Here is a 27,398-nt window from a genome sequence, read left to right on the forward strand (position 1 = left end):
GTTTTCACATTTCACCACCCGCCAAGTCCTCTCACAAGTGGTGTGTCCAACGTCTAGAATCCAGAAATGAAACACAGCGGCATGTTCCTTGCCTATTGACAGCCTTAAATAAAACGAAATAACGTCTGAAAAATTGAACGTGGAAAAAGATCCGCATAAAAAGTCACAATGATGATATTTACTCAGCATTTTTCTCCCAGCCGGAGTTCATTCTTTTTTGTACTTCGCCATGATAAGATCACCCGAATAGCAAAATTGTATCCTAACGGGTTTGACTTGTTCAAGTTGACAATAACAAAAACACTTCTACCCGCAAGTATTTAACTAATCGAGGCGAGGAAAGAAGGAAAAAAGAAATTACAAATATTATACTAAATGAAATTGTAAGTTAATTACAACACTAGCTGTAGTAAGGTAACTCTAATATTAAGGATTATGGAAGAAATATAAAGTATGAAATGTAACTAACATTGTAAATGCCAGTAAATGTAAGGAGAAAGAAAAGATGCACAACTGAGAGCTATTACTTTACATTGATAATTTGAGTAATCTCAAGATGGTCATCGTTTTCTATGAGAATTTCCATGTCTTTTGTAAAGTAAATTTAGACGAAGTCCCGCTTTTAAAGTTAATGAGTTCCATGTTTTCCCAATTATAAACATATCACCTAAGCTAACTTCATTGACATCTCGTTATCTGATTCCAGCACACTATTATTTACTGATAGTGAAAGAGACGCGTTACCATTTTACAATGTAACATTTTATTTTTCTTAAGTTTTACATAAGAATCGGTTCTATACTGCTGAGGTATAAATCCTCGAAGAACGAACACATTTATGACTCAAGTTCGCAGACACTACTGTTTGCCTTTTAAACAAATTGAATACTGATGGTGAGATTTTGTCACAACAACGAGCATCAGACAGCTCAAAATCGTGTTACATCAACATAAAACTATCACTTGTACCAAACTGTCTTGGACATAACCCCATGTTACAGCGGCGACTCTCTATTAGGAATAATGGAGATCTGTAGAGCGTCAACGTAACCATACGAAAGGTCTCAGAAAATAACCAAAGGAATGTCCTGTCCTGGCGCGAACTGCTCTCGAAATCTCGTTGTTGCCATGACAACCGAGAGATCAAAAAGTGGCACGGAGAAATTAGAAAAATGGGGCCGATGGTGTAACAGTCCAGATTTTCCCCAATCTAAGTCCAATATTGCTTTCGTAATTTTTTCTGTTTTTTCTAAAGAGGAAATAATTTTCTAAGTTCAAGCACCAAACCAATATTTTTTATTAAGAAAAGAAAAAAAAAAGAAGAAGAAGAAGAAGAAGAAGAAGAAAAAAGAAATTCAGAGACCGTAAATGAAAAAACTGAGGAAAACATTTTATCAAATAATCGTGACACGGACGGCATATCCTGGTTCACAGTATTGTGTAATGGATTGATTATGGATTTCACTCCAGCCCTACCAAAAACCTCTAAGGGAACCAGCCATAACAAGTTTGTTTGAAGAGGACCCACCTCGTCTGGGGTAGGTGTGTTGTCGAAGACTCCACCTGTCTCATGATCATTTACTCACAAAATTTTATTGCCTTTAAATTTTGAGTTGACAGAAATATTCAGCTAGCAAGAGTCAGCATTGCTAGATAAACAAGAAAAGTGAGGTTTGAATCTAATTGTCATTTTCACTGCTGGATAGAGGGTGGTCATGCAATAAAGACACCATCTTTTGAGGCTGTGGAAGGGGGGTGCAGGCAGAGGCCACCATCTACTTTGTGATTTGGTGGGTCCTGTTTGAGTATAGTAGTTTTGACCACTTCCCTTACAGTTAGGTTTTCGTCTGACGTCCAAATTCTGGAAATTAAGCTTTTTAAACACAACGCGAACGCCCATGATATTGAGAGCCATAAGAAGAACAAAACAGTGACAAAATTTTAAAAGTTGAACGTGGAAAAATGACCCAACAAAAGTCAAAACTGATTATTTACCTCAATTCATCTATTTTTGTACAGAGCTTTTGTGAAATCATCATAAAGAGTTTGACTTGTCCAAAGTTCCTTTATTTTAAATAGATCACCTTAACTCAAATTTAGAAATTGTCCACAGAAACGCGCTGTCAGTTACAAATTTCAATCAGATGGTACCTTTCTGTGCTAGGTTTCTTTCGCTTGGTAATTGACATTTGAAATAGGAGATGAAAAAGTGTTGTTTTGAGTGAATGCCTAGGCGGTGTAGACGTAATAAAACTAACAATTGCATAACGGAATTTTTCCATATCTTTTAGCGTTTACCCGGGATACCCCACACATTTGCATTTTCATTTATTTGTACGTTTAAACTGATTCTGACTATGGGTTCATATCCCGCGTTCACGCCTACAGGCGACATGTTATTCGAATAATCGCTCCTCTCGAATAATCGCCCCCCTTTGGTGGAAATATTTGAAATAATCGCCTCCCTCGAATAATCGCCCCCACCGCCACCTCCCTGACCTCCTTTGGATATTCAAACCCCTCTACCTCTACTCTCCTTCTTTTACCCCTCTCCCCTGTAAAGTTCAAATTTTACGCCTTAGGTAGGAAACATAGCTGATCGGGGACTCGGCTCTGACTCCGAGGACATTGACATTATTAGTTCATAAAACAAAATTGAGAACACTTTTTAAGATTTACAAAGCCCATGCTCTGCTTGCTTGGTGTGATCATTGATGACCAAACGGAACAATAAAACAAAATATATAGGGCACGACCTCCCGTGAACAGTGTTAAAAATAATCGTCACTCCTCGATTAATCGCCCCCTCCCCCTCGAATACTCGCGAAAAATCCCCCCCCCCCCCCCACGGCTATTATTCGAATAAATACGGTATCCAAACTCAACTTAAAAAAATGTAGCAGTAGGTGTTATTTCCTGTTACGTATGCTTGAGCAAATATTATCCTAAAGACCCCCGCATACACGTACAATTTTTAAAGCTCGACATACAAATCGCAAGTGTAAACTAGCGGCGATGGTCGCGAGCTGTGGCCGCGATTTCGAAACTTGGCGGCGATTTGGGGGAAATTTCAGCAAATCGCAGCAAAGTTTTGCCATAAATTGCACTGAAATCGGCGCTAGTTTACACTTGTGATTTTCACCGCAAGATGGAGCACGACGAAGTGCGTCAAGAATCGCGCAAGAAATCGCCTATGTAAATGACTCTCAACGGCGCAGAATCTGAGCAGCTGCAGGTCATCAATTCACTTTCTGAACTTCTTCAGGCAAATGTTTAGTTAGCCATAGCATTACGTAAAAAAAGGTTAAAATGTGGGTACTCATAGGAATTTATATAAAAAGAAAAAATAAAACAGAGGGAAGATCAAGAAGATCTGACTTTAACAGTAAACGATGCGCGCGTATAGCGCAATTCTCAAAGAATTGTGTATTATGAGGAGGTGAAGGTTTTTGCAATTTTAATACGGAAAGTGCTAATTATCGTAGGAATCATTTAAACGGATGTCGGGAATGACAGAATGACAAGCCATGTAATCTGTTTATCATAAAAAGCACGTTCTCCGTCGAATAAAGGGGTAATTTGTTGATGTGTCGAATATCACTCTTCAAAGTTGCAGCGGTAAAGAAGAAATACAAAGATACCACAGTATTATGGTTCATGCTAACAGGCTTGAATTTGGACTCTTTTTGGCTGGTATTCCATTTTATATCATTGGATTCATTGGCAATGTTTTGGTCATCCGAATTGTTCACAAAACAAGACAGATGCATACGACAACCAAATTACCTTTTGGCAAACCTGGCTGCTTGCGATCTTATCACCATTTTGTTAGCTCCTCTTTACTTCTTTTCTTACTTACTTGGATATCCAAGTCACGGGTTTGGGAAAGTCTCTTGCAAGATTTTAGTCCTTAGTGACATTTCAATAATGGCTTCAGGCTTTACTTTGACTGTGCTGGCAGTAGAAAGATATCATGCTTTGCTGAAACCTTTTAGAACTGGATTACGATTAAAGGAAGGGAATATTAAGCAGGCAATAGCTCTCATTTGGATCGCAAGCGTTTTATTGGTTTTTCCACAATTCTTCCTTCAGGAATGGAGCGAATCGCACTCCACATGTATTGGCCCATGGAGCACGGAAGATATGAATCACACGAACAAAATTTTTGTGCTTATGTACTGTGTATTTAATGCTTACATTCCAATTACAGTTTTTCTTTATTGCTATGGATCCTTGCTTAAAGGACTGTATTTTAGCCATACAATATGTGCCGCAGACACTGACGAAGACAGAAGTTCTGAAAAAAGAAAACTTGTTATCACATTTATTTTGGCGACTGCTGGATATGCCATTAGTTGTGGGCCAATTGCTGTTTTCTTCACACTTCAAGCGTCAGGAGTTCTTGAACAGTCACATTTGAAGTTGCATTCGAGTCTTTCCGTTGTCTTCCATTTATTGTTATATTGCAGTTTATGTCTTAATCCGGTATTGTACGCCTTTCGCAGTACAAACTTCCAAGAAGGATTCAAACGCATCATCTTCTGTCGCGGGGAGGTCCCCTCAGAATGAGATTCAATTGACATGATTATTTGAGATTTTTTTGGTGAAAACAAAAAATTATTAACTAAGCGCAATCCAAACGACTCTGCAATCCAGATGTTTCTGTTATGATCTACGAAAATTAATTAGATGTTTTATTTAGGATAGAATAAATTGTTAGAAAAGCTCCCTTTGTTGGCTTTATTAAGGAAAATTTGCTCTCGGTCGATGGGAAATTGAAATAGAACTAATTTCAGGGAGACATAATGAACTTTATTTTTCAGTTTGAATGAAGTTACCGCAGTTGACCGTTCCAGTTGTCGAATCAGTCTCTAAGCTAACATGGTATCAGGATTTGGCTGCAAAATGGATGTTAGTCGCTATCGGTTATTTGAATAGACAAGATTGGGATGCTCAATATACAAGAAAGAAGAAAGCATTGGGCTAAAAGCTTTTTTTACCTTTGAGATAGAGGGAAACAACCGTCTTTATATCGCGACATCTGCCTATTAGACCAGCCTAGTGTTAAAAGTGAGCTCTGGTAAATTGCATGGTAGATCCCAAATAACCGAGGACCCCAGAGTATAAATTCACACGTCTGTGCCTGGATGAATCTTTCCACGGATGTGGCAGGTTTAATTGAATCAAGGCTAAAGTAACAACACAGCAATAAATGTGAACAGTTAAACTTGATTAGCAACCGTGAACGAAAAACTACGAAAAAAACCACTAATTTTGACTAAGAAACAAGAAACAGTAATAACCCGTTGGCTGGGGAAAGGGGAGGAAGCGGAGAAAAACTTGTCTCTTGATGTGAACAATGTGATGGTAAGGGAAGGAAGGACGCACGTAGTAAGGAATTTTGACTACAAACCTAATCGGAACCGCTCTGAAACCTCCTTGGTTAGACTTAAAGGGGAAGTATCATGAGGTTTTTGACCTCTTTTGTTCAAAAAGGTGAAATAGGAACTTCACTTTGCTACAAAATAATTCTAGAACAACGAGAGTAGAGAAATCAACCCAATTCTTGACAGAAACAACTCGTACTCTGTTTTAGCGCAGTTTTGAAACAAAAATGCGAAAACTTGAAAAACATTAGCCTAATATTTTTCAAGTCACTTGAAAAATATTAGGCCTGCTCTTTCTCTGGCCAGAGGCACTAATCGACAGTTGTATTACACTGGGGTGATAATTTATAACAAAACTAGACAATTATTTTTTTGTTTCTGTTGTCATACAAACATTTTGGGTTTTGAAATGACATAAAATTTTCATGAATAACATTATGGGTTCATGGCAAAGAGGCCCAAACGGTGAAAGTCTCTCGGCCTGAAGCTATTCTCCCAGGAAAGAGCAGAAAACGCTATATAAATTTATTTATTTATTCATTCTTAAATGGCTGCAAGCGATCGTAGCTCATAATATGGATCAAGTAGAATGGTTGAAGCCGGGGGTTAAAGGAGCTTGAAGGCTCAGTGCAAACCTAACAAAACTATTGCCTTGCGGTGAAGGAAAGTATCTTTAAATTAAATATATAACCTCACTGGCCAATAGCTTTCTGTTCAACATCTTTGATTCGAAATATTGTCCAACTCGAAGGGGTTTCCGGAAAGGGGGGAGAGTGTGTGCCACTCGGGCTGCCAAATTGACACCGCGTTTTAGAGGTGTTTTGCAGTTGTGAAATGATACCCCTGTCGGGAAAGAAATAGGTGATGCTTAACTTGATTATTCTGTGATTAAATATTAACTAGAAATTGACATTTGTAGCGCAAAGAAATTAGATTTCGTGACATTAGATTTCACAATAATGTAGACAAAGTCCGAGCATATTTACGATATAAAATGATGTAACTGCATGCATTTTCCTAGGCTAAATAAGGTGAAAGAACGTGCGATTTTGTAATAGACACTTAATTTAGATACATTACAATGGGAACTTTTACTGTACATGTGATTAATGTAAAAATACTGCCTTGCGCAAGGATAGTAGAAGAACCACTGTATACTTAGAATGTTTTAGTTGATCGTTGATCGTTTAGTTACGTTGATCGTTGTGTTACGAACGTTGAATATGTGAGAATTGTACATCGCAGTAGATTGTTGGATTGGATTAAATCGTGTTGTTACATCGAAAGATACAGTCCTCTTGATTTGTTTGAACCAGCGGAGCGGGGTTAAAAGAATTCCGCAACAACCCCGTTTGACATAGTCACAATACAAGATAAGTGGGCAGTGACAATCTCTATAAATCAAGTGTCAAAACCAATTTTTTCATTTTGGCAATTGAGTTCTGGAAAAATCCCCTAGGCACCTGAAATTTTTAAATACGTTTTCCTTCACAAACCATCTAAAAGCGCACCCTCTCACTCAACAGCGTTAAGAATAAATTAGTTTTATTTTCTATCTTCTTTTTTATCTTCAGTTAGAATTAGCATGTGTCTTGTTTTATATTATACATCTTAAATAACTTAGTCAAACTCTTTGTAGCATATTCTTTTCACATGTATTTAAAGTCGAAACTAAAAGGCCGGGGGGTAACTAGAAAACTTTCCAGTTAAGTTAGCCCTCAGGCTCTAATAATACATTATTGTAATTTCAAATGTAAATTTATTTCTTTTATTTAAACAGTGCTATTTGCAAAATTATCATTAGCTTCAGCGAGCAAATGATGATGATGTTTCTAAAAACAGGTAATAGTAACAACAAAGCGGATGAAATTATTGAGAAGTTATTGCTTCCTTTTTTCAACTCAGTTTCAGTCAACTGATACATTCGAAATTCTGCAGTTGTACTCCTCTATGAATAAGTTGAAATCGCAGCTGATATTTTAAGGCTTTCGTATACGTTAGCGATGTTACAAACTCTGTCCTAGAAAACGCCTTCGATATATAATACACTTCGTTCTGGATCACGAGTCGCAAAATCATGATCTGGTTGGAAGGCACATCCGTATTGATCTCGTGAAGGAGTTTTCTCCCCGGCTCAACCATATCAGTAATATTAAAATGGCCTTCAGTGCCAATATCTTGTTTACTTCGAAATATTATTCAGTCATATTTATTTCACTATCCTGATTAGCCAGGTGCATTATTCTGTAGTATCTTGCTAGAGGGATTAAACAAATAACGGATCCTATGGCATACTGTTTAGTATTTTAACTCTCATTCACCAACTTGTCACATATATACCTCCTTATTAAGAGTTTTGATTGGTTTAGCGGCCATGGGATATGAGCCGTTATACCATGCCAGAAAAATAGTGGCTTTTTAATCGTCGTTTCAAAATGAAATCGGGGAGCGAGATCCGAAATCAGGAATATTTATTGGTTGTTTTCAGCAAGCAAATATTGCACTCGCGCTCGTTGAATATGGGATGATCATTGCCAACGAGGTGCGCCGTAGAAGAATTGTTATTTAATTTAGTCAACGAATTACGCAGTGCCGACACGGCTTTGACTTCCTTTTTGACTTCACTGATGTATGGGATCTAGCGACAAAAGAAATATCTTTGAACATGAAGTTTCATTTTCCTTCAGATATTGAAGAACAAACAGGAGGATGATGAAAATCAGTCCACAGGATTTATCTTTCTGAAAATTTTCGAGGTTCACTTTCAGAATGCTGTAGGTTAAGATTTTCAAATTTTTCACGTATCTTTAGTCACATTCTGAAAAGATGGTGTGGCCGGAAATAAATCGAAGCTTGTCTTTTATGCGATATTTTAATTCAAAGGATGGCCAAGAAACGGTTCAAGTTGTTGATGCACGTACACTTATCCGAATATAATCGCGGCTTTTTTTTTATATATAAATACACGTTATACAGCTACCTCTTTTTATGACTAGTATGTAATGTTGTAACTGTCGTAACCCAAGGCAAGCAACGGCTACTTTGCCCCCAAGGTACCTGCTGTTAAAATAATTTAGAGCTAGTGTCGCATGTCGAATGAGCAATGTTTGGTGTCGAAAATGAAATGTATAATTTTACAATGTATGATGTAACCTAAAATACGAGTAGAATGACAAAAGATAAACATAGAATTTTGGTGGGGATGTACTCCATATCAACCCGCAATAAACAGACGCGTGCGCCAACGAGAACTGGTGAAAATTCCAGCCGCGGTCGATTTTAAGAAGCGACATGTAAATTCTTCAGGTTTGTATTCAAACTACTTATTGGATACTGACAATGTCTCGAAATTGCACTGGAGATAGTTGACCCCGCCGGAAAACCAATTACTACTCATAACCGGATAGTGAACATGTATGACATTTTTAAGCGCTACAATTCTCAGTGAATATTCCACCTAAAATAAAACATTATTTCAGGTTTGGTGCTCTTTTATCATTTCTTTATAATAGAACTTGAAACCACGGTAAAAAGGATAGAAGTGCTTTAGCGGCGTCTTAGCCCACTATCCACGCATGTATCTGCCACCTGTGTCAGTGGCCTCCGCCATACTGATATTTTCTTGCTGAAGATATTTTCTTTCTGTTGCCATGTACTCTACAGAACTGAATACATTTCCTTGAAAAAAAGGTTATTCTCAGTGCAGTTACTCGTTGATTCTATCAGCCATCGTGGTTTCTCACCTCTTCTCCTCCGGATGTTCTTATTAGAATACCGAACTCAGTTACATAACAAGAAATGACTCATCATTTATACAGCTTTTGCTTGACCTTTACTCATTCCACATTCTGTTACCGGTAGTTCTTTTCCCTAAGACATACATTCATGACAAACTTAAATTACAGAATATCAACACGCGCCATTGGTCAAATTGAACACGAAGTTGCTTTTCATGCCAATTACAAATAGCCAGCCGAGCTCACAACCGCCGAATCATCTCTTTCGCTTGATAGTGTTTTTATTTTCTCCTCAGAACATTCTTAACAGCTCGTCGTATCTCCCTTATTCGCCAGCAGTACACGATTGGATTCAAGAAAGAGTTGATGAAAACAGCAGTTGCAGTGTAACTAAAGACAATCTTCATTGTCCTTGTGTACCCAATTAGTGTCTCGAGGATAATGGTTGTAATAAATGGAAGATAAAAAATTAACAACAAACCATAAATATACAGTACAGTCACAGCAGACTTTTTGCACTTGAGAACGTTCACCGTGTTGGTCTGAAGACTCATGGCGGCCATGTTTTGGTTGTTTATTTGTCGTTTGTGTCTACGAGCAATCAGAAAAATTTTGGAAGTACTATAGGTAACAGCAAATAATGTTAGAAAGGAAATAGCCACCGGGATAAAATTCCATGCAGCATTGCTCATCCAAAGCTTGAGTGTAACAACTGTTATGCAAAAAATCCAGAGAAAAAAAGTGGCTTTGAAAACCCGAGGAACAGTGACAATCGTATTGTATCGTAAATGGAGAGTTACAGCAAGAAGGCGATCAATGGACACAGCCGCTAAAGTGAGAGCAGATACTCCAGACGTTATGTAGCCAGACATAAATTGGATCACTGTCAATACACAGAAAGCATTAAGGTCATCCACAATGTCGGTTATATTTAAAGCCACCAAAACTGGCTGACAAATCGCACCCACAAGAAGATCCGGAACTGCGAGACAACACAAGAGGAGGAAAGATGGTGAATGGAGATCCGGTGCTTTGCGCATCGCATGCAGAATAATGAAATTTCCCCAAAACGTGAACAAAGAAAACAGTGAGTTGATAATGCATGTTACAATGTTTGTGATGAGAACCTCTTCTGCTCTGTCGAAGTTGATGTCCAAAAAGAAGCAGGTTTTTTGAGTTTTGTTCATGAGGAAGGTCATCGTGAGCGCTAACAGAACGTCAAACTGAGACAGACAAGATTAAAATGTCGGTAGCTAGAAATCACTCCGGACAATTCAAACTTTGTAATTTGAGCCTATGAAATGGACTTCGGTCGATTTGTGTTGCCTTTTGTTTTAACAACTGTTTCTAAAATTGGCAATTTGCACTTTCGGTGTTCGTCATGACATAATTTATATATTGGCTTGACAGGTTACTGTCATCCTTCAACCCTTTCCAACTCGCGGTGAAGTATTTCCTCCTTCAGCTAAAGGCTAAAGTTTTTTAATTGACACGGAAGTAGAGTTCAGCACTATTATTATTATTATTATTATTATTATTATTATTATTATTATTATTATTATTATTGTTGTTGTTGTTGTTGTTGCTGTTAACCCTAGAAAACAATATATCACTGTGAAGAAAATAAAATACAGAAACCGATAATAACGATATATTTAACCGTTTCATGACAGCCAAAAACTGCCAATCCTTGTTTAACTAAGTAGCTAGCCTTCGAGATAATTCGCTCAAAATTGTTGGAGCCTTTTTCGATAGCGGCTTTTGCGTTTGTAAACGAAGCCATCCACTGCGGTGAAACAACGACTGGATTATGTTTTTGAGTGTCAAGCGCGGGCAACAAAAGAAAGACGCATTTCGCAACAGCCTCAGACAATTTGCTGCATTAAAATGTGATAATCATTTTAGGGCCAAATTTTATTAAAACCTTTTTCCTTATCTAATCAATTCTTCTGAATAAAGGAAATAAATACAAAACCAAAACTTAGGTTTTTTGAACAGGCTTGCACCTGATCAAAGAAAATGCTCAACGCGCCCATGTCACCGACCAATAGAAAACAGCATAGGAACTACCTGAAGAGTCGTGTGACAAATAGTCTTTACAGTATTTGTGCAGTCTTTTGACAGTCTTCGTGGGAAAGTTTATTCCAATGCCAGTGGCAGGCTAGTTATTTACCTTGACATTAAAAACTTCAGCGACATGATAGAAGCCGAACAGAGAGTTGGACAAAATGCTTAATATTTTCATTTAAAAAACCCTTGAAAAATTAACTATGTACAGAGATACGGTAGTAGTGGCGAGCGGTTTTTAATAAAAGATATTGGCCATCTTGTAGAGATAAATGTGGCATAATTGTCGGCTTGAAAAACCAGAGTTTTTGATCGCAAATGTTCATCACAAAAGATCTAAGACAAATTTAAAAGATATCAGCTTGAATCCATCCGCACAAAGTTGTTTATTTTGTTCAGAGTATTTAAATAACAAAGTTTCACCTTTTGTGTATTCTCAATATCACTTGAGATTTTTCTTATTTTTCCATCTTTTTGTCACTTTAAATTTTACCTTATTGACGCTTATTCATTTCTATTTGTTTTTGTCCTTTTTACTATTCACATCTCAGTTTTGAACATATGCTAGTTTTTGGAAGTATTTTTTTCAACTTCAAATTCCTGAAACGTCGTTCTATTTTATCGTTGATTTCGATTGCAAAATTTTTATCAAAGAAACTGCTTCTTCATAAAAAAGATCTCTCAGAAGACACGACCTTTCTTTTCTCTCACTTTTGCGGGAGTTGCATATTGGCATCATGGCACTAAGCTCCACATGAAGTTTCCTGTCGTGCACAGAGATTATATATTTAATAAAAATGTTGTATATAGAGGAAATATTGCGGGCGATAAATTTGTCTATAGGTGGTTTGCATTGCTGCCAATTGGTGGACAAAACAAAAGAAACTCCCCAAGGAGAAAAATCTTACGAGTGGTGTATTTACCAGTAAAACACTCATGTCTATATTATAAAAGGAGGTAAATTTTTAATTCCAAAGCGAAATCGCAATCGAAATCGAAATCTATCGATGAGTCTGGCGACCTTGCAAAAAATCATGTCTGTTCGTTACTGTCTTCTCAGAACATTCTTTTCGTTAGAAGGGAGGGCCATTAAATCGATTGTATGAGGCCCAAAGGTTGACTCCACCAAATTCCACGGCCTAACATCAAGCGAAGCATCGAGGGATGAGAGTGTGCGCGAAGGAGCATCCGCTGGATAACTTCTGGAGGGAACATATTGCAAAGAAATAGAAAGATTTCTACAAAGTGAAAACTGGAAAATTGATTTCATAATGTTAGAAACCTCCGGGGACCGTGAGACTTGATTCTCCCAACTAGGGGTTTATTGTCTACAAAGACATCCACTCTGATATTCTCAGAACGATGAAGAAGATTCTCTCAATGTGAGACGCAGGGCCTGAACTTCTTTGACAATAATGGGATGTCCTCGATCAGTTTCATCCCAATAACCACGAATCACGACTTCGGGACGACCAGGACTAAAAAGGCAACCGCCCCATCCAAAATTAGAAGCGTCAGAAAACAGTTGAACTTGTAAGTGAGATTCGTTCCTCCAAGGCAAGAAACCCTGCCAGTTATCAAGAAAACGCCAGTGGGCAATTTCAGTTCGAAGACAAGGTGACAGTTTAACTTGACGGGTAGAAGTCTTAATAGCTCGAGAAATGGCATGATACACACAATTGGTGTATAACTTAGCTGCAGGGACGAGGAGGGCAAAAGATGTAGTCTTCCCGGCAAACTTTTGGAGCGTCTTGAGAGAAACGAATTTCTTGCTAAGAATGGCTTCCCTTAATTCCGTGAACTTTTTCTTTTTTATCTTGAGGGAGGAGGAAAGCTTGCTTTTCTGAATCGCAAATATAACCTAGGAAGCGCCGTGCCGTTGAGGGGATCAAAAAGCTCTTCTTGAGGCCAATGAAGTATCCAAGTGATATAGCGACGAAGCAGGCGATGAAAGCCGCCATCTGATAGTTTGAGAAAACACACAGACCGCTAGCCGATGGTCGTAAACGCAGCTGATCGACATGCCGGTCATCAATATACTGAGAACAAGGAACTCCAAGCTAGCGATCTAATGAAATGGGTAGCGGCCAGGCCAACTGTATTGTACACAAAAGCGCTAGCTTTCCATCCAAACGGGAGAGAGGCGTACGTAAAAAACCAACCTTGCCACTCAAAACCAAAGAAGGTATAACTGCGAGGACTGAGGCGGATATGATCATAACCGCTTTTGTCGTCAAACGTTGTCTGATAGTGGCCAGGGTAGACATAGCGGCAGAGGTCCTTGAGATAATCAAGCTTAAAAGGACAATCTTTGATCCAACAATTAATAAAGCGCTCATTGTGGCACATGCGAGGTTTACTTGGCTCAACAGTTATTGGCATAACCAAATGAGGTGGTTCAACTTCACCGACACGGCCAACGACATTGATTGAACCATTACAGATCCTTTCCTTAATGGTTGCAGAAATAAACTCTTTGAATGGATGGCAGGACACCGAATTTGGGAAATACATGCGAAGAGGCAAATCGCTGCAATAAGTTTTTCCTTGAAAAGTACCGTTGAAAGGGGTAAAGAAATCGAAGACATCCACACCGTCCCTAATAATAGCCAGTACAAAGTCTCTTAGCTTGTAACCCACAGAGATTTGGTCCCATTGTTCCAAACATGAGGAAAGGTTTCCCGCCACAAACGAATTTGGATCACCAAAACGAAGCATCTCCGGAGAAGCGGAAACTCGGCCCTCAGCAACCATTTCTAATGACGGGAGTGGTCCAGCCCAGCTAGTGGGGTTATTTTCCCTGTCGCACCATAACACAGGATTAGAACGTTGTTGAAGGTGAGACTGGCAGAAACTGGAAAACTCCTATAAAACGAAGGGAAAACGAAAAACCAGACTTACAGAGGAATAAATAAAACTGATAAAACGAAAGGGAAAATACCCCACTAACTGAGCCGGACCAGGAACCCGTCGTAAACGGATTATAGGGCGTAATTGAGATTACCCTTCTGGACACAGCTAGGAAAGTGGAGAGGAAAAAAGAAAAGAGGGAGAAAACAAACACGCCAAAAATAACACAAAGGAAATAAATTTATTAAGCCAGAAAACAAAACCAAAAGATTACATCTTTTTTCCTCCACGAAATTTGCGGCTATTCTGAGGCCTCCAACATGACCTAGCAATATGGCCTCGGCGGCCACAATTAAAGCACACTACCGGGCTTGGCTGACGAGTGGCACTGGAACCTGGGGGAGCTGAGGGGACTCTGGGCCTTGTAACTGGAGACTGCTTAACAGCCTTGTGGATCTCTTTCGCGATCGCGACCTCTTCTTCAGAGCCAACCAGTTTAAGCAGAACGGGCTGAAAAGTTGGAGAACCCATCAATGGTCTTGTCTGGCGTAGGATAATGGAAAAACGATTTGCCCGATCATGACCCTTTTCTCTAGCAGTGTCGCATAGCTCTTCCAAAGCTGCCCATGTGGCGAAGGCATCAAAGATGGAAGGAGGACGAGAGAGAAGCTGACGTACATGTTTGAGGGCTGTTTCGACGGACTTCTCATTACTTAATTCTTTTAAATTCTTCACCTCAGATTTTAAGTTCTCCAACTAAAGATAGGAACGTAAAAAGAGAAAATAAACAACCCAAGCACTAACTTGGCAAGGTGAACTATATAAGAAAAAGCATGCGAAAAACCAAAGACAACGAACGATAATGCACACCCAACATTAAACAAAAGGCCGACACACGGCAACACCAGAAGTGTTTGACACGCGAGCGAACGTTTAACACACGTCCAAACCAAAACTATGCCTGATACGCGAAGAAAGGATAACTAAAACACGAAGCAAAACGACGAATTTTACATGAGACCCGAACGAACAATAAACAAAACTTGACACACCGCACGAAAAGCGAACGTATGGCCAGAATACGGAAAATGATATACAATAAGAGCCAGACGCACCAAAGGACATAAAGCCATTTGCCGACACACGGCATAACATTAAGGCTAGATAACGAGATGTGTTAAAGCGGACACAGGAAACATAATATGAGATAAACCCATGAGCTGACATTTTGATAAAACCAAACACACGGGAAAACGCTAAGCTGAAAAGCGTACCAAAAACGTAAAAGGCGTACCAAAACAAACAGCAACCAAATTGTGATAAACAGAAAAGCGAAAGTCCGGTGCTTAAGCAGCCGACAAACTAAGGTAAACACACGGTACATAAATTGAGCTTGACATACCGGCGAGCGCACTTATCTAAAGTCGATTAACGGCTTACGATAAGAGCTAGACACGAGCGTTTAGCTCGAAAACACACACAGCACACGCTAACTGTGATTGACACACAAAAATAGAAATGACACATGGTACACCCAAACTCACCCGACACACAGGTAAAGGTAAAGTCGCACAAGAGCCTAAGTGGCCCATACGGCCGGAGCTTAGCCCGGTTTCTGTAGCATGAAGCAACTAGGAGTATTGCTACTCCCCCCTGGATGGGATGCTAGTCCATCGCAGGGTTACCCCCAGCAGTATGTCGCCGGTACCCATTTATACACCTGGGTGAAGAGAGACAATGTGGAGCAAAGTTTCTTGTCTAAGGAAACAACACAGCAATGAAGAGACCAACCTGGCCTCGAACCAACGACCCTCAGATCCTCCGACCGTCCGATCGAAAGTCCGACGCGCTAACCACCACACCACCGCGCCTCCACCCGACACACAAGCAAACATAAAAAACTAAAACCGACACACGGTACACCAAAACGTTGTAAACACACGAGCAAACGAGCTAGCACCCCCATAGGCACACTTAACAAAGCCCGAAAAACGAGCGAACATGAAACTAGAACCGACCCACGGCACTCCTAAACAGCGCCCGACACGCGAGCAAATGAAAAGCTTGAACCGACACACGGCACATCTTGTACTCGACACACGAGCGAACGTAAAACTTAAACCTACGCACGGCACACCAAAATTGTTCTAGACACACGAACAAACGATAAATTAAACTAGAAAGCGCGCACAGCACATCCAAATTGCACTCGACACACGAAACATCCAAATTGCACTCGACACACAAGCAAACTACAAACTTGAAACCGACACACGGCACATCCAAACTGAACTCGACACACGAGCAAACGATAAACTTGAAACCGACACACGGCACACCCAAACTGAACTCGACACACGAGCAAACTACAAACTTGAAACCGACACACGGCACATCCAAACTTAACTCGACACACGAGCAAACGATAAACTTGGAACCGACACACGACACATCCAAACTGAACTCGACACACGACCAAACTACAAACTTGAAACCGACATACGGCACATCCAAACTGAACTCCACACACGAGCAAACGTTTAGCTTAAAACCGACACACAGCACATCCAGACTTAACTCGACACACGAGCAAACGATTAGCTTGAAACCGACACACGGCACACCCAAGTTGTACTCGACACACGAGCAAACGATTAGCTTGAAACCGACACACGGCACATCCACATTGTACTCGACACACAAGCAAACGATAAACTTGAAACCGACACACGGCACATCCAAATTGTACTCGACACACGAGCAAACGATTAGCTTGAAACCGACACACGGCACATCCAAATTGAACTCGACACACCAGCAAACGATAAACTTGAAACCGACACACGGCACATCCAAATTGTACTTGACACACGAGCAAACGATTAGCTTGAAACCGACACACGGCACATCCAAATTGTACTCGACACACGAGCAAACGAAAAACTTGAAACCGACACACGGCACATCGAAATTGTACTCGACACACGAGCAAACTTTTAGCTTGAAACCGACACACAGCACAATCAAATTGTACTCGACACACGAGGAAACGCTTAGCTTAAAACCGACACACGGCACACCCAAATAGCGCTCGACACACGAGCAAACGTATAGCTTGAAACCGACACACGGCACACCCAAATAGCGCTAGACACACCTATGTACAATGGAAGGCAACAATAACCAAAATAGCGCAACACCCGAAGGGACACAAAGGAAAACCCCGGGGAATAAAAGAGAAAAAACGAAGCGACGACAAAACCATGCAAAAATAAAACTAGGGCGAAAAGCAAATACACTGTAAACTAAAAAATACCTCGTTCAACTGATCTGGTTGTCCAGCCACCGCTCCCGCTGGATGCGCATTAGGAGCCGGTGGAGCAGGTAAAGCTTGGTCCGCGACAGCAGGAACTGGAGCAGCCGGTGGAACCGGAGCGGCGAGTGGGGCCGGAGCGACCGGTGGAATCGGGGCGGGCGGTGGAACGATATTTGCCAGAGCCTGCAAATCAGCGGCCGCCGGATCTAAAGGCACAGCCATACTGGAGTACTAGAGAAGACAAAGTGAAACGGACGAAGAACCAACTGAACTATAACACGAGGTTTAAAGCTTCGGCGACGTGAAGCGGACGGACTAAGAAAATTCCCACCAACTAACCGGCTTGCGTAGATCTTTCGAAATGCCCCGAATCCAGGGATTCAGATCTTTAAATAAGGAGACATTGCACATGATAATTTGACACTTTATTACACAACCAATATTTGACAAAAGGGGGTTACATAACCCACGCATTGTGGAATTTCGCGGCAAAACATGAATGAAAATAGTTACTCTATCGGCTCCTCTCATTCACGCTTTTTTGAATAGCATTTAACGCAAGAGCGTGTTATCCAATATCAGTAGGTAAGATGAGTTTGACCTTACTTTTTGGCATAACGTGTGTATTGGCCTTTCTGACCGCGCGCAAAACAATGATCTAGTTTCTAGGACTGCTAAGGCTCGGACGCTCTGTGCTTTGAGGATCGAACAATTCGAGTGATTGATGGCTGTGATTAGCAGTTTATTCCAAGACTACTGGGCAGGTGTGATCTGTTAGAGTGATTATCAACACTGAGATGCTCAATTTAAAGGGGAAGTATCACGGGGTTTTTGGTATCTTTTGTTAAAAATGACGAAATAAGACCTTCAATCAGCTAACAAATAATTCTAAAATGACGAGAGGAAAGAAATCAACTCAATTCTTGAAAGGAACAACTCGTGATCTGTTCTAGCGCATTTTAGAAAAAAAAAATGGAAGAACTTGAAAAACATTAGCCTAAAATTTTCCAAGTTTCAATCCATTCCGACCTAGTCTGTAGCTGGCCAGAGGCACTAATCGACAGTTTTATTGCACTGGGGTGATAATTTACAACAAAATAGACAATTATTTGATGTTTCTGCTGACAGACAAACATTTTTGGGTTTTGAACGGGGAAAATGTAAGTGGATGTATATATTATTAAAAGGTGAAAGCCTTTAATTATAGTTCACGATCAAGGAATTCAACAGACCGTTTGATTTCATGGGCAATGTTGGAAATTGCTTCGGCTTGCCGAAATTGAGACTGATTATTTGTCTTCAAATAAACTCCAAGAAGGCTGAAACGGATGTTTGAGATAAATGGCTTGTTGTTCCCCTTTGGTTTGCTGTTCACTTTAAAACTGGGTTTAACGGAAAGGCTCACGAAAATCACTTTTAAAAGCTACTCGTTTCTCGAAAACAACATCGGGAAATTTTCCGATCTAAACATCACATCAGCATTTAAAAACAAACATGACACTTTGCATTTGTATTGTCTTGACAAATTGTAGTGTATTTAATTTGGTATCGAACGATGATACAGCAGTACTACAGCCTTCATCTTTGATTTTTACAACATAAAGGTAACTTTTTATGTCAAATTAGCTTAAGGTTAAACGTAATCATCGAAACATTAATAGTTGCGTGCATTCAGGTGACGTCACGGGATCAGTTGAAATAGTGCAATTTATCCAAATTCAAAATTTGATTTCATCGCACTGAATCATTTCCCCATAAAGTCCTTCGGAGATCTAAAAGAACAACTCTTCGGCTCTCAAAATCAAGATCTTTGAGGCATTCTATTCAGTACCACATGCTGAAATAATAGGATATTTTTGACCCATTTTACATCTTGATAAAAGTAGGTCGGACAAATTTATTCACATTGTAAAAGTAAATGGTCGAGAATTGTTGAAATTGCTTGTAACATACATTTTGGTATCACTGTACAAAATTTGATGGGTTTTATTTCTCTAAAGTGTTTTATTTCGTTGCGCGAAGCTTCCGAAATCACCCCAAAATACAAGCTCAAGAAGCGGCATTTTCACAGAATTTGATTATTATTGATTTTCTCGAAAATGAAATGATATCTAGCTAAACAAACTATGCAGTAATTTGTTTCACATTGAGGTCTACCTAACTTGAGAATATGGGCCGAATTGATTTTTGAGCTGTTGCCACTCTCGTCAAATGTTTGACCGATGTTAACATTTGCTCTTAACTCCCCAAGGAGAAAAATCTTACGAGTGGTGTATTTACCAGTAACACACTCATGTCTATATTATAAAAAGAGGTAAATTTTTAATTCCAACGCGAAATCGAAATCGAAATCGAAATCTATCGATGAGTCTGGCGACCTTGCAAAAAATCATGTCTGTTCGTTACTGTCTTCTCAGAACATTCTTTACAGCTCGTCGTATCTCCCTTATTCGCCAGCAATACACGAGTGGATTCAAACAGGAGTTGATGGAAACAGCTGTTATGGCGTAGTCATAGGCAATCTTTACTCCACTAGTGTATCCAAGAAATGTTTCCACAAGCATCATCACACAGTATGGAAGATAGAAAAGTAAGTATAGACCATAAACGTAGAGTACAGTCACCGCTAATTTTCGACATTTCAGGGCGTTCACCGTATTTGTTTGAAGAATGACCGCGGTTTGGTCGTGTATCTGGCGTTGGTGTTTGCGGACAACGTAAAATATTTTTGAGGTACTCAAGGTTGTTAGGAGAAAGGTTAGAAAAAAAGAACCCAAAGGGATAAATATCCAGTCAGTGTAGGTCATCCATATCCTTAACGTAACAACTGTTATGGGAAAGATCCAGAGACACAATGTGGTTTGAAACACGCGGGGAGCGGTGACAACTGCGTCGTATCGTAAATGAAGAATAAGAGCAAGAAGGCGATCGATTGACACAGCAGCAATAGTGAGGCAAGATGCACCAGTAGTCACCCATCCAGAGAAAAAATGCATCATACACAACGTGCAATACCCACCAAAATTTTTCACGATCTCAGCTATTTTTTGCGCGAAGAAAACTGGCTGACAGATGGCACCAACGAGAAGATCCGAAGCTGCCAGGCAACACAAGAGGATGAAAGATGGCGAGTGAAGATCCCGGGATTTTCGAATCGCATGAAGAACAGCAAAATTTCCGACGCAAGTTATCAGTGAAAACACTGAGTTGAGAATGCATGTTAGAATATTTGTGATGAAAACTCCTTCCGTTTTTTCCAAGTTGATGACCAGAAAGAAGCAGGTTAAATTGTTTGTTTTGTTCATGACGAAGATAGTCTGATCTCCTTAAAAATGCGTTTAAAACGCACGCTTATCGACGATTGCCTCTGATTCTTTGTTATAAATCGAGGTAACCCAACTTTCTTATAAGCGTTTTGCTTATTCACCCGACTATTATTTGAAGCGAATCTTAATTAGCGCACTTTAGATGACTTACCCCGCAGGTGCATTTGTGAAAGAAACTCCCACCTCCGTTAGTTTCTGACAACCAATTGATGTCTTGCATGTGACGTCATGGCAGCCATGTTGGTGGACAGGAACAATGAGATTTTTCTCCTCTGGGAGTTACCTGCCATTTTTATGCAAACTTTGTGAACGAATTTTATTTTGTTTTGTCTTCCAACATAGAACATTTTCACTATGGCGTCATTTGAATACAACTACCACAATCCACGCTAATTAAAACTATTATTCTTTGCTCTCCACTGCGATTACAAAATTGGAATTTGAAAAGGAAAACGAAATGAATTCTGGAGGTTGTAGTCGAATGACGCCATCGTGAAATTGGCCTATTAAAAAGCGACAGGCAGCCGTTAAGCTGATAAAATTAAGTAAGGTTTAACAGGTTTTTCTTAGTCCGTGATACATCTATTTAATTTGGTATTTAGCTTTCCATTCGGAACAAATATGAACAAACAAATACAGAGTCTTACACAGCTGCCAACACAGCCTTTGAACTTTATCATTACCGCTATCTCGGTTCCATGCGCGGTTTCCGGTTTCGATAATTCTTTGTTCGGCAGAAAAAGTGTTTCCGCTGCGCGCAAGAAAAGAACCTCTGTTACTCAGGGTATCCATATGTCTTTTACCACCAAGAGGTCAGCAAATTAAAGTCTTTTCTTTTTGTTTTCATAACGTTACCGATGAAAGAAGGGCAATAAGGTACTACCTTATCACCAGATATCGGCACGGTGTGCCAACGCGACTTACGTACCGGAAAAAATATAGCGGTTTATCTAGACAAGGCAATATGCGCGTTGATCACGGACAGGGTGGTTATTACTAAAAACAATTACCAAAAGGGGCGCTTATATTTGATCCGTAAGTGCGAGGCAGCGTAATCAGGATGAAGAATGGCGAAAGAAGGTCTTGGGATTTACAAGTCGTATGCAGAATAACAAAATTCTCCATGTTGCTCGGGGAAATTCCCTTATAAAAAAAAGAGGGGGGCAGTGGAGGGGAAAGAATTTTTGGATTGGTACTGCTTTAAGGGTTGTCGAATATAAAATGACCAGCGTGACCTGTGTCACGATGGCTTTAAGGACGGTGCCTACTAATACCGAAGTATTTTTGCGCGACTTATGACTATACGGGAAAAGCAGATCTCAGCAAGGGCTATGGAAATCTAAAAACAAAATTGGGGGTAACCACGCATTTTTTGAGATAATTAAACAACAATTATTCTGAAAAGCAGTAAAATGCAAAGCAATGTATGGCATAAAATATTCCCAAACTGAAGCTTTATTATCTCTGAAAACTGCATGGTCAACCCTAATTTTCTTTTTTAATACCAAAAGCGCTTGCTAAGTTCTGCTTTTCCCAAATAGTTTCAAACTGCACAAAGATATCCCTCTATTAGTAGCCACCACCCATAGGAAATCCGAGTATCACGAGATGCGCAGAATGTATATGCGCAATAACAATAGTAGGCACCGTCCTTAGCACTGAGCCACAAATATGTCGGGAACTATTTGTCAGTCAACTGATTTTGTGTCTGAGCCACGCCGGTACACGTCACAAAAACGAGATCATGGACGCTTTCCATTCGACCAAAAATTCCGGAATGAAATTTCGAGTATTCCATGTGACGAATGGAACAGTATTTTCCGGTTGGTTTGAACCAAGCCGTCCCAGTCCATCACGTACCAATTTTCGCGCGAAAATACCAAATAAACAGGGGAATCAAAAAATGGCGGACTCTTTGTCTATTTTACTTGCTTTAAAGTTGCTCGACGACTATGAAGTTGAAATAAGCGCAGTATTGGAAGAGGACGACGACATAACGCTGTTCAGTGTGGGTAGCTCCTACATGCGTAGGAATTTAAACCGAGTCCTGAACTACTTTGAGGGCACGATACCTCTCTATTTTCCTGACGGGTTTAAGGGTCACTTTAGAATGACAAGAGAAATTTGCGAGCTGTTCACTCGCGTCGTAATGCCCACAGGAAGGATACCACTTGGGAATGGATCTGGGCGAGCTGCCAAGCGGAACACTGATATTGAGTAGAAGAATTGGAAGCCATGTTGAGTTCGATTTCCGGGCTCTGAGAAACTGGGAGCGAGCAGCCATGGTCGAATGGAACGGAATTTTCCGGAATTTTAGGCCAACCTCGCGAGGTACACCCAAAATTTCGGAATGAAATTCCAAAAAATGTCTGTTCCATTCGCTCCCAAACCCGGAATTTCCGGGAGTTTTGGTCGAATGGAAAGCGCCCCATATCTGGTCCTTTTAAGGACGTTTTTCAGAAACTCTGATTATTATCACCTTCGTCATTTTTATCACGAGAGTCTCCCTCCCCCCCCCCTCTCCCAGACACACCTTATAGGAGTAAACATTGATTATGAGCGTTTCAAATTGATGTCCAGAAAGTAGGGTTTTTTCGTTTGCATATTATGTTGAAGAAATTAAAGAAAGTGTGTTGTCCACAAACACGGCTTGGATGCCAAAGAAGTCCAACTGAGTCAAATTACATTCATTCTCAGTACAGACTGTAGCTTTGAAGTTTCCTTTTTCTCATAGCTAAGCCTTTGTGAGATTTTTGGAATGCAATTAGATTTCATTGATCTTTTGAAATCTCCCGGGGGGTAACTTTCCCGTTTTTTTTTGGTACGGGAGTTCCCGCTAGTTCTCCAAACGCTGAACCTACTCTCAGACCAAAAATATGTAATCTTCCAATACTAGATTTTAGACAGTGTTTCTATACCTGTTTTCAGACTTTCATGATCACAACAAAATAGTTAAATTGAACCATAACGCCTCAAAAGTGACACTCATTGGGCTGCACATACTTAAGGAAGGAATTATCTGAAAAAAAAAAAAAAAAAAAAAAAAAATTAGAAAATACCCGCATTGTGATGGTTCAAAAACCTGTGGTTTATTTTACCAGTAAACTAAAAACAAAACAAAGGCTTTTGCTTATTTTATAAAAGTAATATACCGACGGATGTTTTGAAAAGCTTTCTTGTGTTCTCCCAACATTCCGCGCGGGCTTATGACGCCGGTAATTCCATAAATGGGCATATCTACTAATATCATCGATAACGTTGTTGTGTTTACCGAATTTAAAGGCTACTTTCATGTAAGCGCTCAGCCGGAAAAGTGAATGTTATTTGAGAGGCTCTAATGGGCTGTGGAACTTTGGTCAGTAATTTATTCTTCTCAAATTGTCATGTTTGTCAATGTGGGTCATACGGGCTTGTTGTATTCAAAGAAATGTAACACACTTGACTGGCATTCATTCAGTTACCGGGCCATAAATAGAGGATTTCACAAGGCGGCGCAAAGTCAGAATTTCACTTCACAAACCTCAATAAGATATAATAGCGTATTCTCCCCGTTTTCCCGCCAATTCAAGCCATTTCAAAGTCAAATCGAGGCTATAGAGCCTCGCTTCCGTGTTCTCCCCTTTCATTCTCCAAAATGGCTTCGTGCTAGTTCGCTTCCCGCTGCTCGTCGGCTTCAAGAATTCGCTCGAATCCTTCGCAAATTCAGCCATCCTGCTTGGAAAAGCTAATATACAGATGGCAGATAACGAGGAGATTTCTACTGCGGTTTCAGATGAGGCAAACACCCCAGATAAGAGGGTTAATTCTACGCCTTCCACGGAACGGTCGAAAGGCTCTCAGTTACCTGCTTCACGGAGGCAAAGTCAGGAGTCCTCAAGCAGTTCTAGTAGTTCCAGTGAGTCTGGCTCTTCATCGAGTGAAGACAGTGACTCCAGCAAGTCGGATAGTAGACACACGGCTCACAAGAAACGTCTAAAACTAGCTGAGCGAGATACTAGTAACAACACCCCGCCGAAGCACGAGGGTGATGAATACGTGCGTTTTGACACGGAAACCTAAGCCTGTCACAAGCTTGACTTGACAAAGGGCATGGTGAAATACGTGAATGATAAATTCACTACTTATGTGAAAGACAAATCCATTCATGAGACAGTCCTGGATTCCAACCCAGTACCCAGTATCGATTGTCTCAAAACCCCAGCAGTCGATGATTATTTGGACGAGATATTTGAGTCTCTCGGGAAGTCATATGGTCGTGAAAGTGACAACAATCTATCCAAGGTTCAGTCCCAACTCACTAATGTCATGGGACCACTTGGGAAATTATGGCTTACTTTAGAAAAAGTTCGCACTGGGGAATCCAGTGAAGAACTCGATTTATTTGACTGCATTAGGCTGGTGGAACAGTCTGTCTCTCTTCTGGGACAGACAAGAGTAAGCCTTTCTTATACACGTAGGCTGGCAGTCCTCTTTCGCCTCACAGGGGACATGAAGAAAGCCAAAAAACTTCTTACTAAACACGGGACTTCATTAACCAAGTCTCATAAGACTTTGTGTGGGAAACGTTCTACAAGGCTCTCCGTACAGCAACAAAGATTAGGAAATCTACAAAGGAGATTTCACACCATATTACTGGTTCCACTTCCCGGCCGTCCCCTCAGGTCTCCCGAGGCAAAAGGTATTCTAGGCAAGATTCCAGAAGCTCTCAGCCCTTTCGTCGTGGGCCCTCATTTCAGAGCAGAGGTGGGGGCAAGTCTGTCTCCTTCCGAGGAAAGAGCTCTAACTACAAAGGATATCCAAAAGGCAAGTCAGTTAAATTCAGGGTCAAAAAGAGAGCACCTGAATCAAAAAGACAAGCTCCAGATTGCAAAAGAAATTCTGGAGACGTCATTACAGATAGTCCCAACAGACATCCAACCAGCTCTAAGAAAACTAGGGTTGGACACATCAGTTTTAAGCAGGTCTCTGCCATTGGCAGGGAGACTCCAGTTTTTTCAAACCAATTGGAGATTACTGACACAAGATCAGTACATTTTACAAATAGTTACTGGTGTGGTGATTCCCTTTCAACAAACTCCACTCCAGACAAATATGCCCCCTCATATATCTCACAATCAGTCAGAGAAAGAAAACATGGAGCAGGAAATTGCAGCAATGTTGCAAAAAGGGGCGATTCAGGTGGTCTCTCCAATGAAAGTCTAGCTCCTGCCCCTCTTTACTTCACAAAGCTGTTGAAACCAGTGGTGGCCCTGTTACGCAGACTTGACCTGAGGATGATTGTCTATCTAGACGATATCATTGTGTTCAATCAGACTCGGGAGGGAATGTTGCGGGACAGGGACTCAACCCTCTGGTTACTTCAGAATTTGGGTTTTGTAATCAACTGGAAGAAATCAGTGTTAGATCCTTCACATTGCATGGAGTACCTAGGCTTTGTGATAAATTCAATGGAAATGAACTTATCATTGCCAAGGGAAAAAATGAATCAACTCATCCAGTCTTGCAGAGACCTGATTTGGGAAAAAACTGCCTCCGTCAGAACCCTAGCCAAAATAATTGGGAAACTGACTTCGTCAATGCAAGCTGTTCTCCCTGCACCCTTGCATTACCGACACTTGCAAATGTTGCAAGTGAAAGGTCTGCTAGCAGGAAAGAGTTACGAGACAATAGTATCACAACCAGAATGTCAGAACGACCTTCAATGGTGGGTGGATCAGATTTCCACCTGGAATGGTCGGTCAATAATTACTCCAGCCCCCGACCTGGTAATAACGACAGATGCATCACTGCAGGGCTGGGGAGCAGTCTGCCAAGGGGTTCGCACGAGGGGACTTTGGTCTCAGCAGGAATCAAACACCCTTCATATCAATGCATTGGAGCTGAAAGCAGCATTGTTTGCTGTGAGAGCTTTCACTGCCAAAGAAAGGCAGTTGCATGTCCACCTGAGAATGGACAACAGGACAGCAGTGGCTTATGTATTAAAAATGGGGGGGGACACGATCCTCGGTATTGGTAGGGATAGCCCAGGAATTATGGGGTTATGCTCTTACCAAACAAATTACACTGACAGCAGAATATCTTCCTGGAAAATACAATCACGAGGCAGACTGGGAGTCCAGGCACTTCCGGGACTCGAGCAATTGGAAACTGAATCCCAGCATATTCCAGGCACTAGACCAACTCTGGGGGCCCCTAGAGATAGACCTGTTTGCCGACCGTCTCAATGCTCAACTGATGAACTATGTCAGTTGGTTTCCAGACCCATTTGCCCAGGCAACAGATGCCTTTCAGATTCCTTGGTCGAAACTGAAAGGTTACAGCTTTCCACCTTTCTCAATGATTTGCCGTTGTCTGGCAAAGATCAGGAAAGACCAGGCAACAATAGTTATGATAACACCAACTTGGCATACACAAGCATGGTACCCAGTTCTACTAGAAATGTCTTGCAGACAGCCAGTTCTGCTCCCCCCTCTCGAGAACATCCTTATGTCTCCCAGTCAACAGTCACACCCCCTTGTTCTACAAGGAAGCTTACAACTAGCGGCTTGGATGGTTTCAGGCAAAACATCCTTGCAAAAGGAGTTTCAGAGCAAACTGCTGAGTTACTCAGCTCCCACTCCTGGCACAAGGGAACTACGAGCGCTTACAATAGCGCCTGGTCACAGTGGTGTGGCTGGTGTCATCAGAGACAAATTGATCCATTTTGCTCCACTGT

General features: G+C 40.7%; 3 protein-coding genes and 1 pseudogene across 3 annotated transcripts; 1 reads left to right on the forward strand and 3 right to left on the reverse strand.

The window, feature by feature from the left end:
* Positions 1–3,127: 3,127 nt before the first annotated feature.
* Positions 3,128–5,728, forward strand: LOC146456217 (allatostatin-A receptor-like; annotated as a pseudogene).
* Positions 5,729–6,952: 1,224 nt separating this feature from the next.
* On the reverse strand, positions 6,953–10,654 carry LOC146456218 (melanocyte-stimulating hormone receptor-like). The gene has a single exon (XM_085093388.1). The coding sequence runs from the start codon at positions 10,321–10,323 to the stop codon at positions 9,406–9,408; it is 918 nt and encodes a 305-aa protein (XP_084949514.1). The 5' UTR covers positions 10,324–10,654; the 3' UTR covers positions 6,953–9,405.
* Positions 10,655–13,194: 2,540 nt separating this feature from the next.
* LOC146456219 (uncharacterized) lies at positions 13,195–17,845 on the reverse strand. Its single transcript, XM_085093355.1, has 2 exons — positions 17,358–17,845; positions 13,195–14,797 (listed from the first exon to the last, which is right to left on the reverse strand). The coding sequence occupies exons 1-2, from the start codon at positions 17,577–17,579 to the stop codon at positions 14,312–14,314; spliced, it is 708 nt and encodes a 235-aa protein (XP_084949481.1). The 5' UTR covers positions 17,580–17,845; the 3' UTR covers positions 13,195–14,311.
* Positions 17,846–19,590: 1,745 nt separating this feature from the next.
* On the reverse strand, positions 19,591–20,800 carry LOC146456220 (melanocyte-stimulating hormone receptor-like). The gene has a single exon (XM_085093428.1). It carries the CDS (start codon positions 20,660–20,662, stop codon positions 19,760–19,762), a length of 903 nt encoding a protein of 300 aa, XP_084949554.1. The 5' UTR covers positions 20,663–20,800; the 3' UTR covers positions 19,591–19,759.
* Positions 20,801–27,398: the final 6,598 nt, after the last annotated feature.

The sequence above is a fragment of the Pavona decussata genome, unplaced genomic scaffold (assembly GCF_977016875.1).
Source record: "Pavona decussata unplaced genomic scaffold, jaPavDecu1.1 SCAFFOLD_260, whole genome shotgun sequence".
Classification (NCBI taxonomy): domain Eukaryota; kingdom Metazoa; phylum Cnidaria; class Anthozoa; order Scleractinia; family Agariciidae; genus Pavona; species Pavona decussata.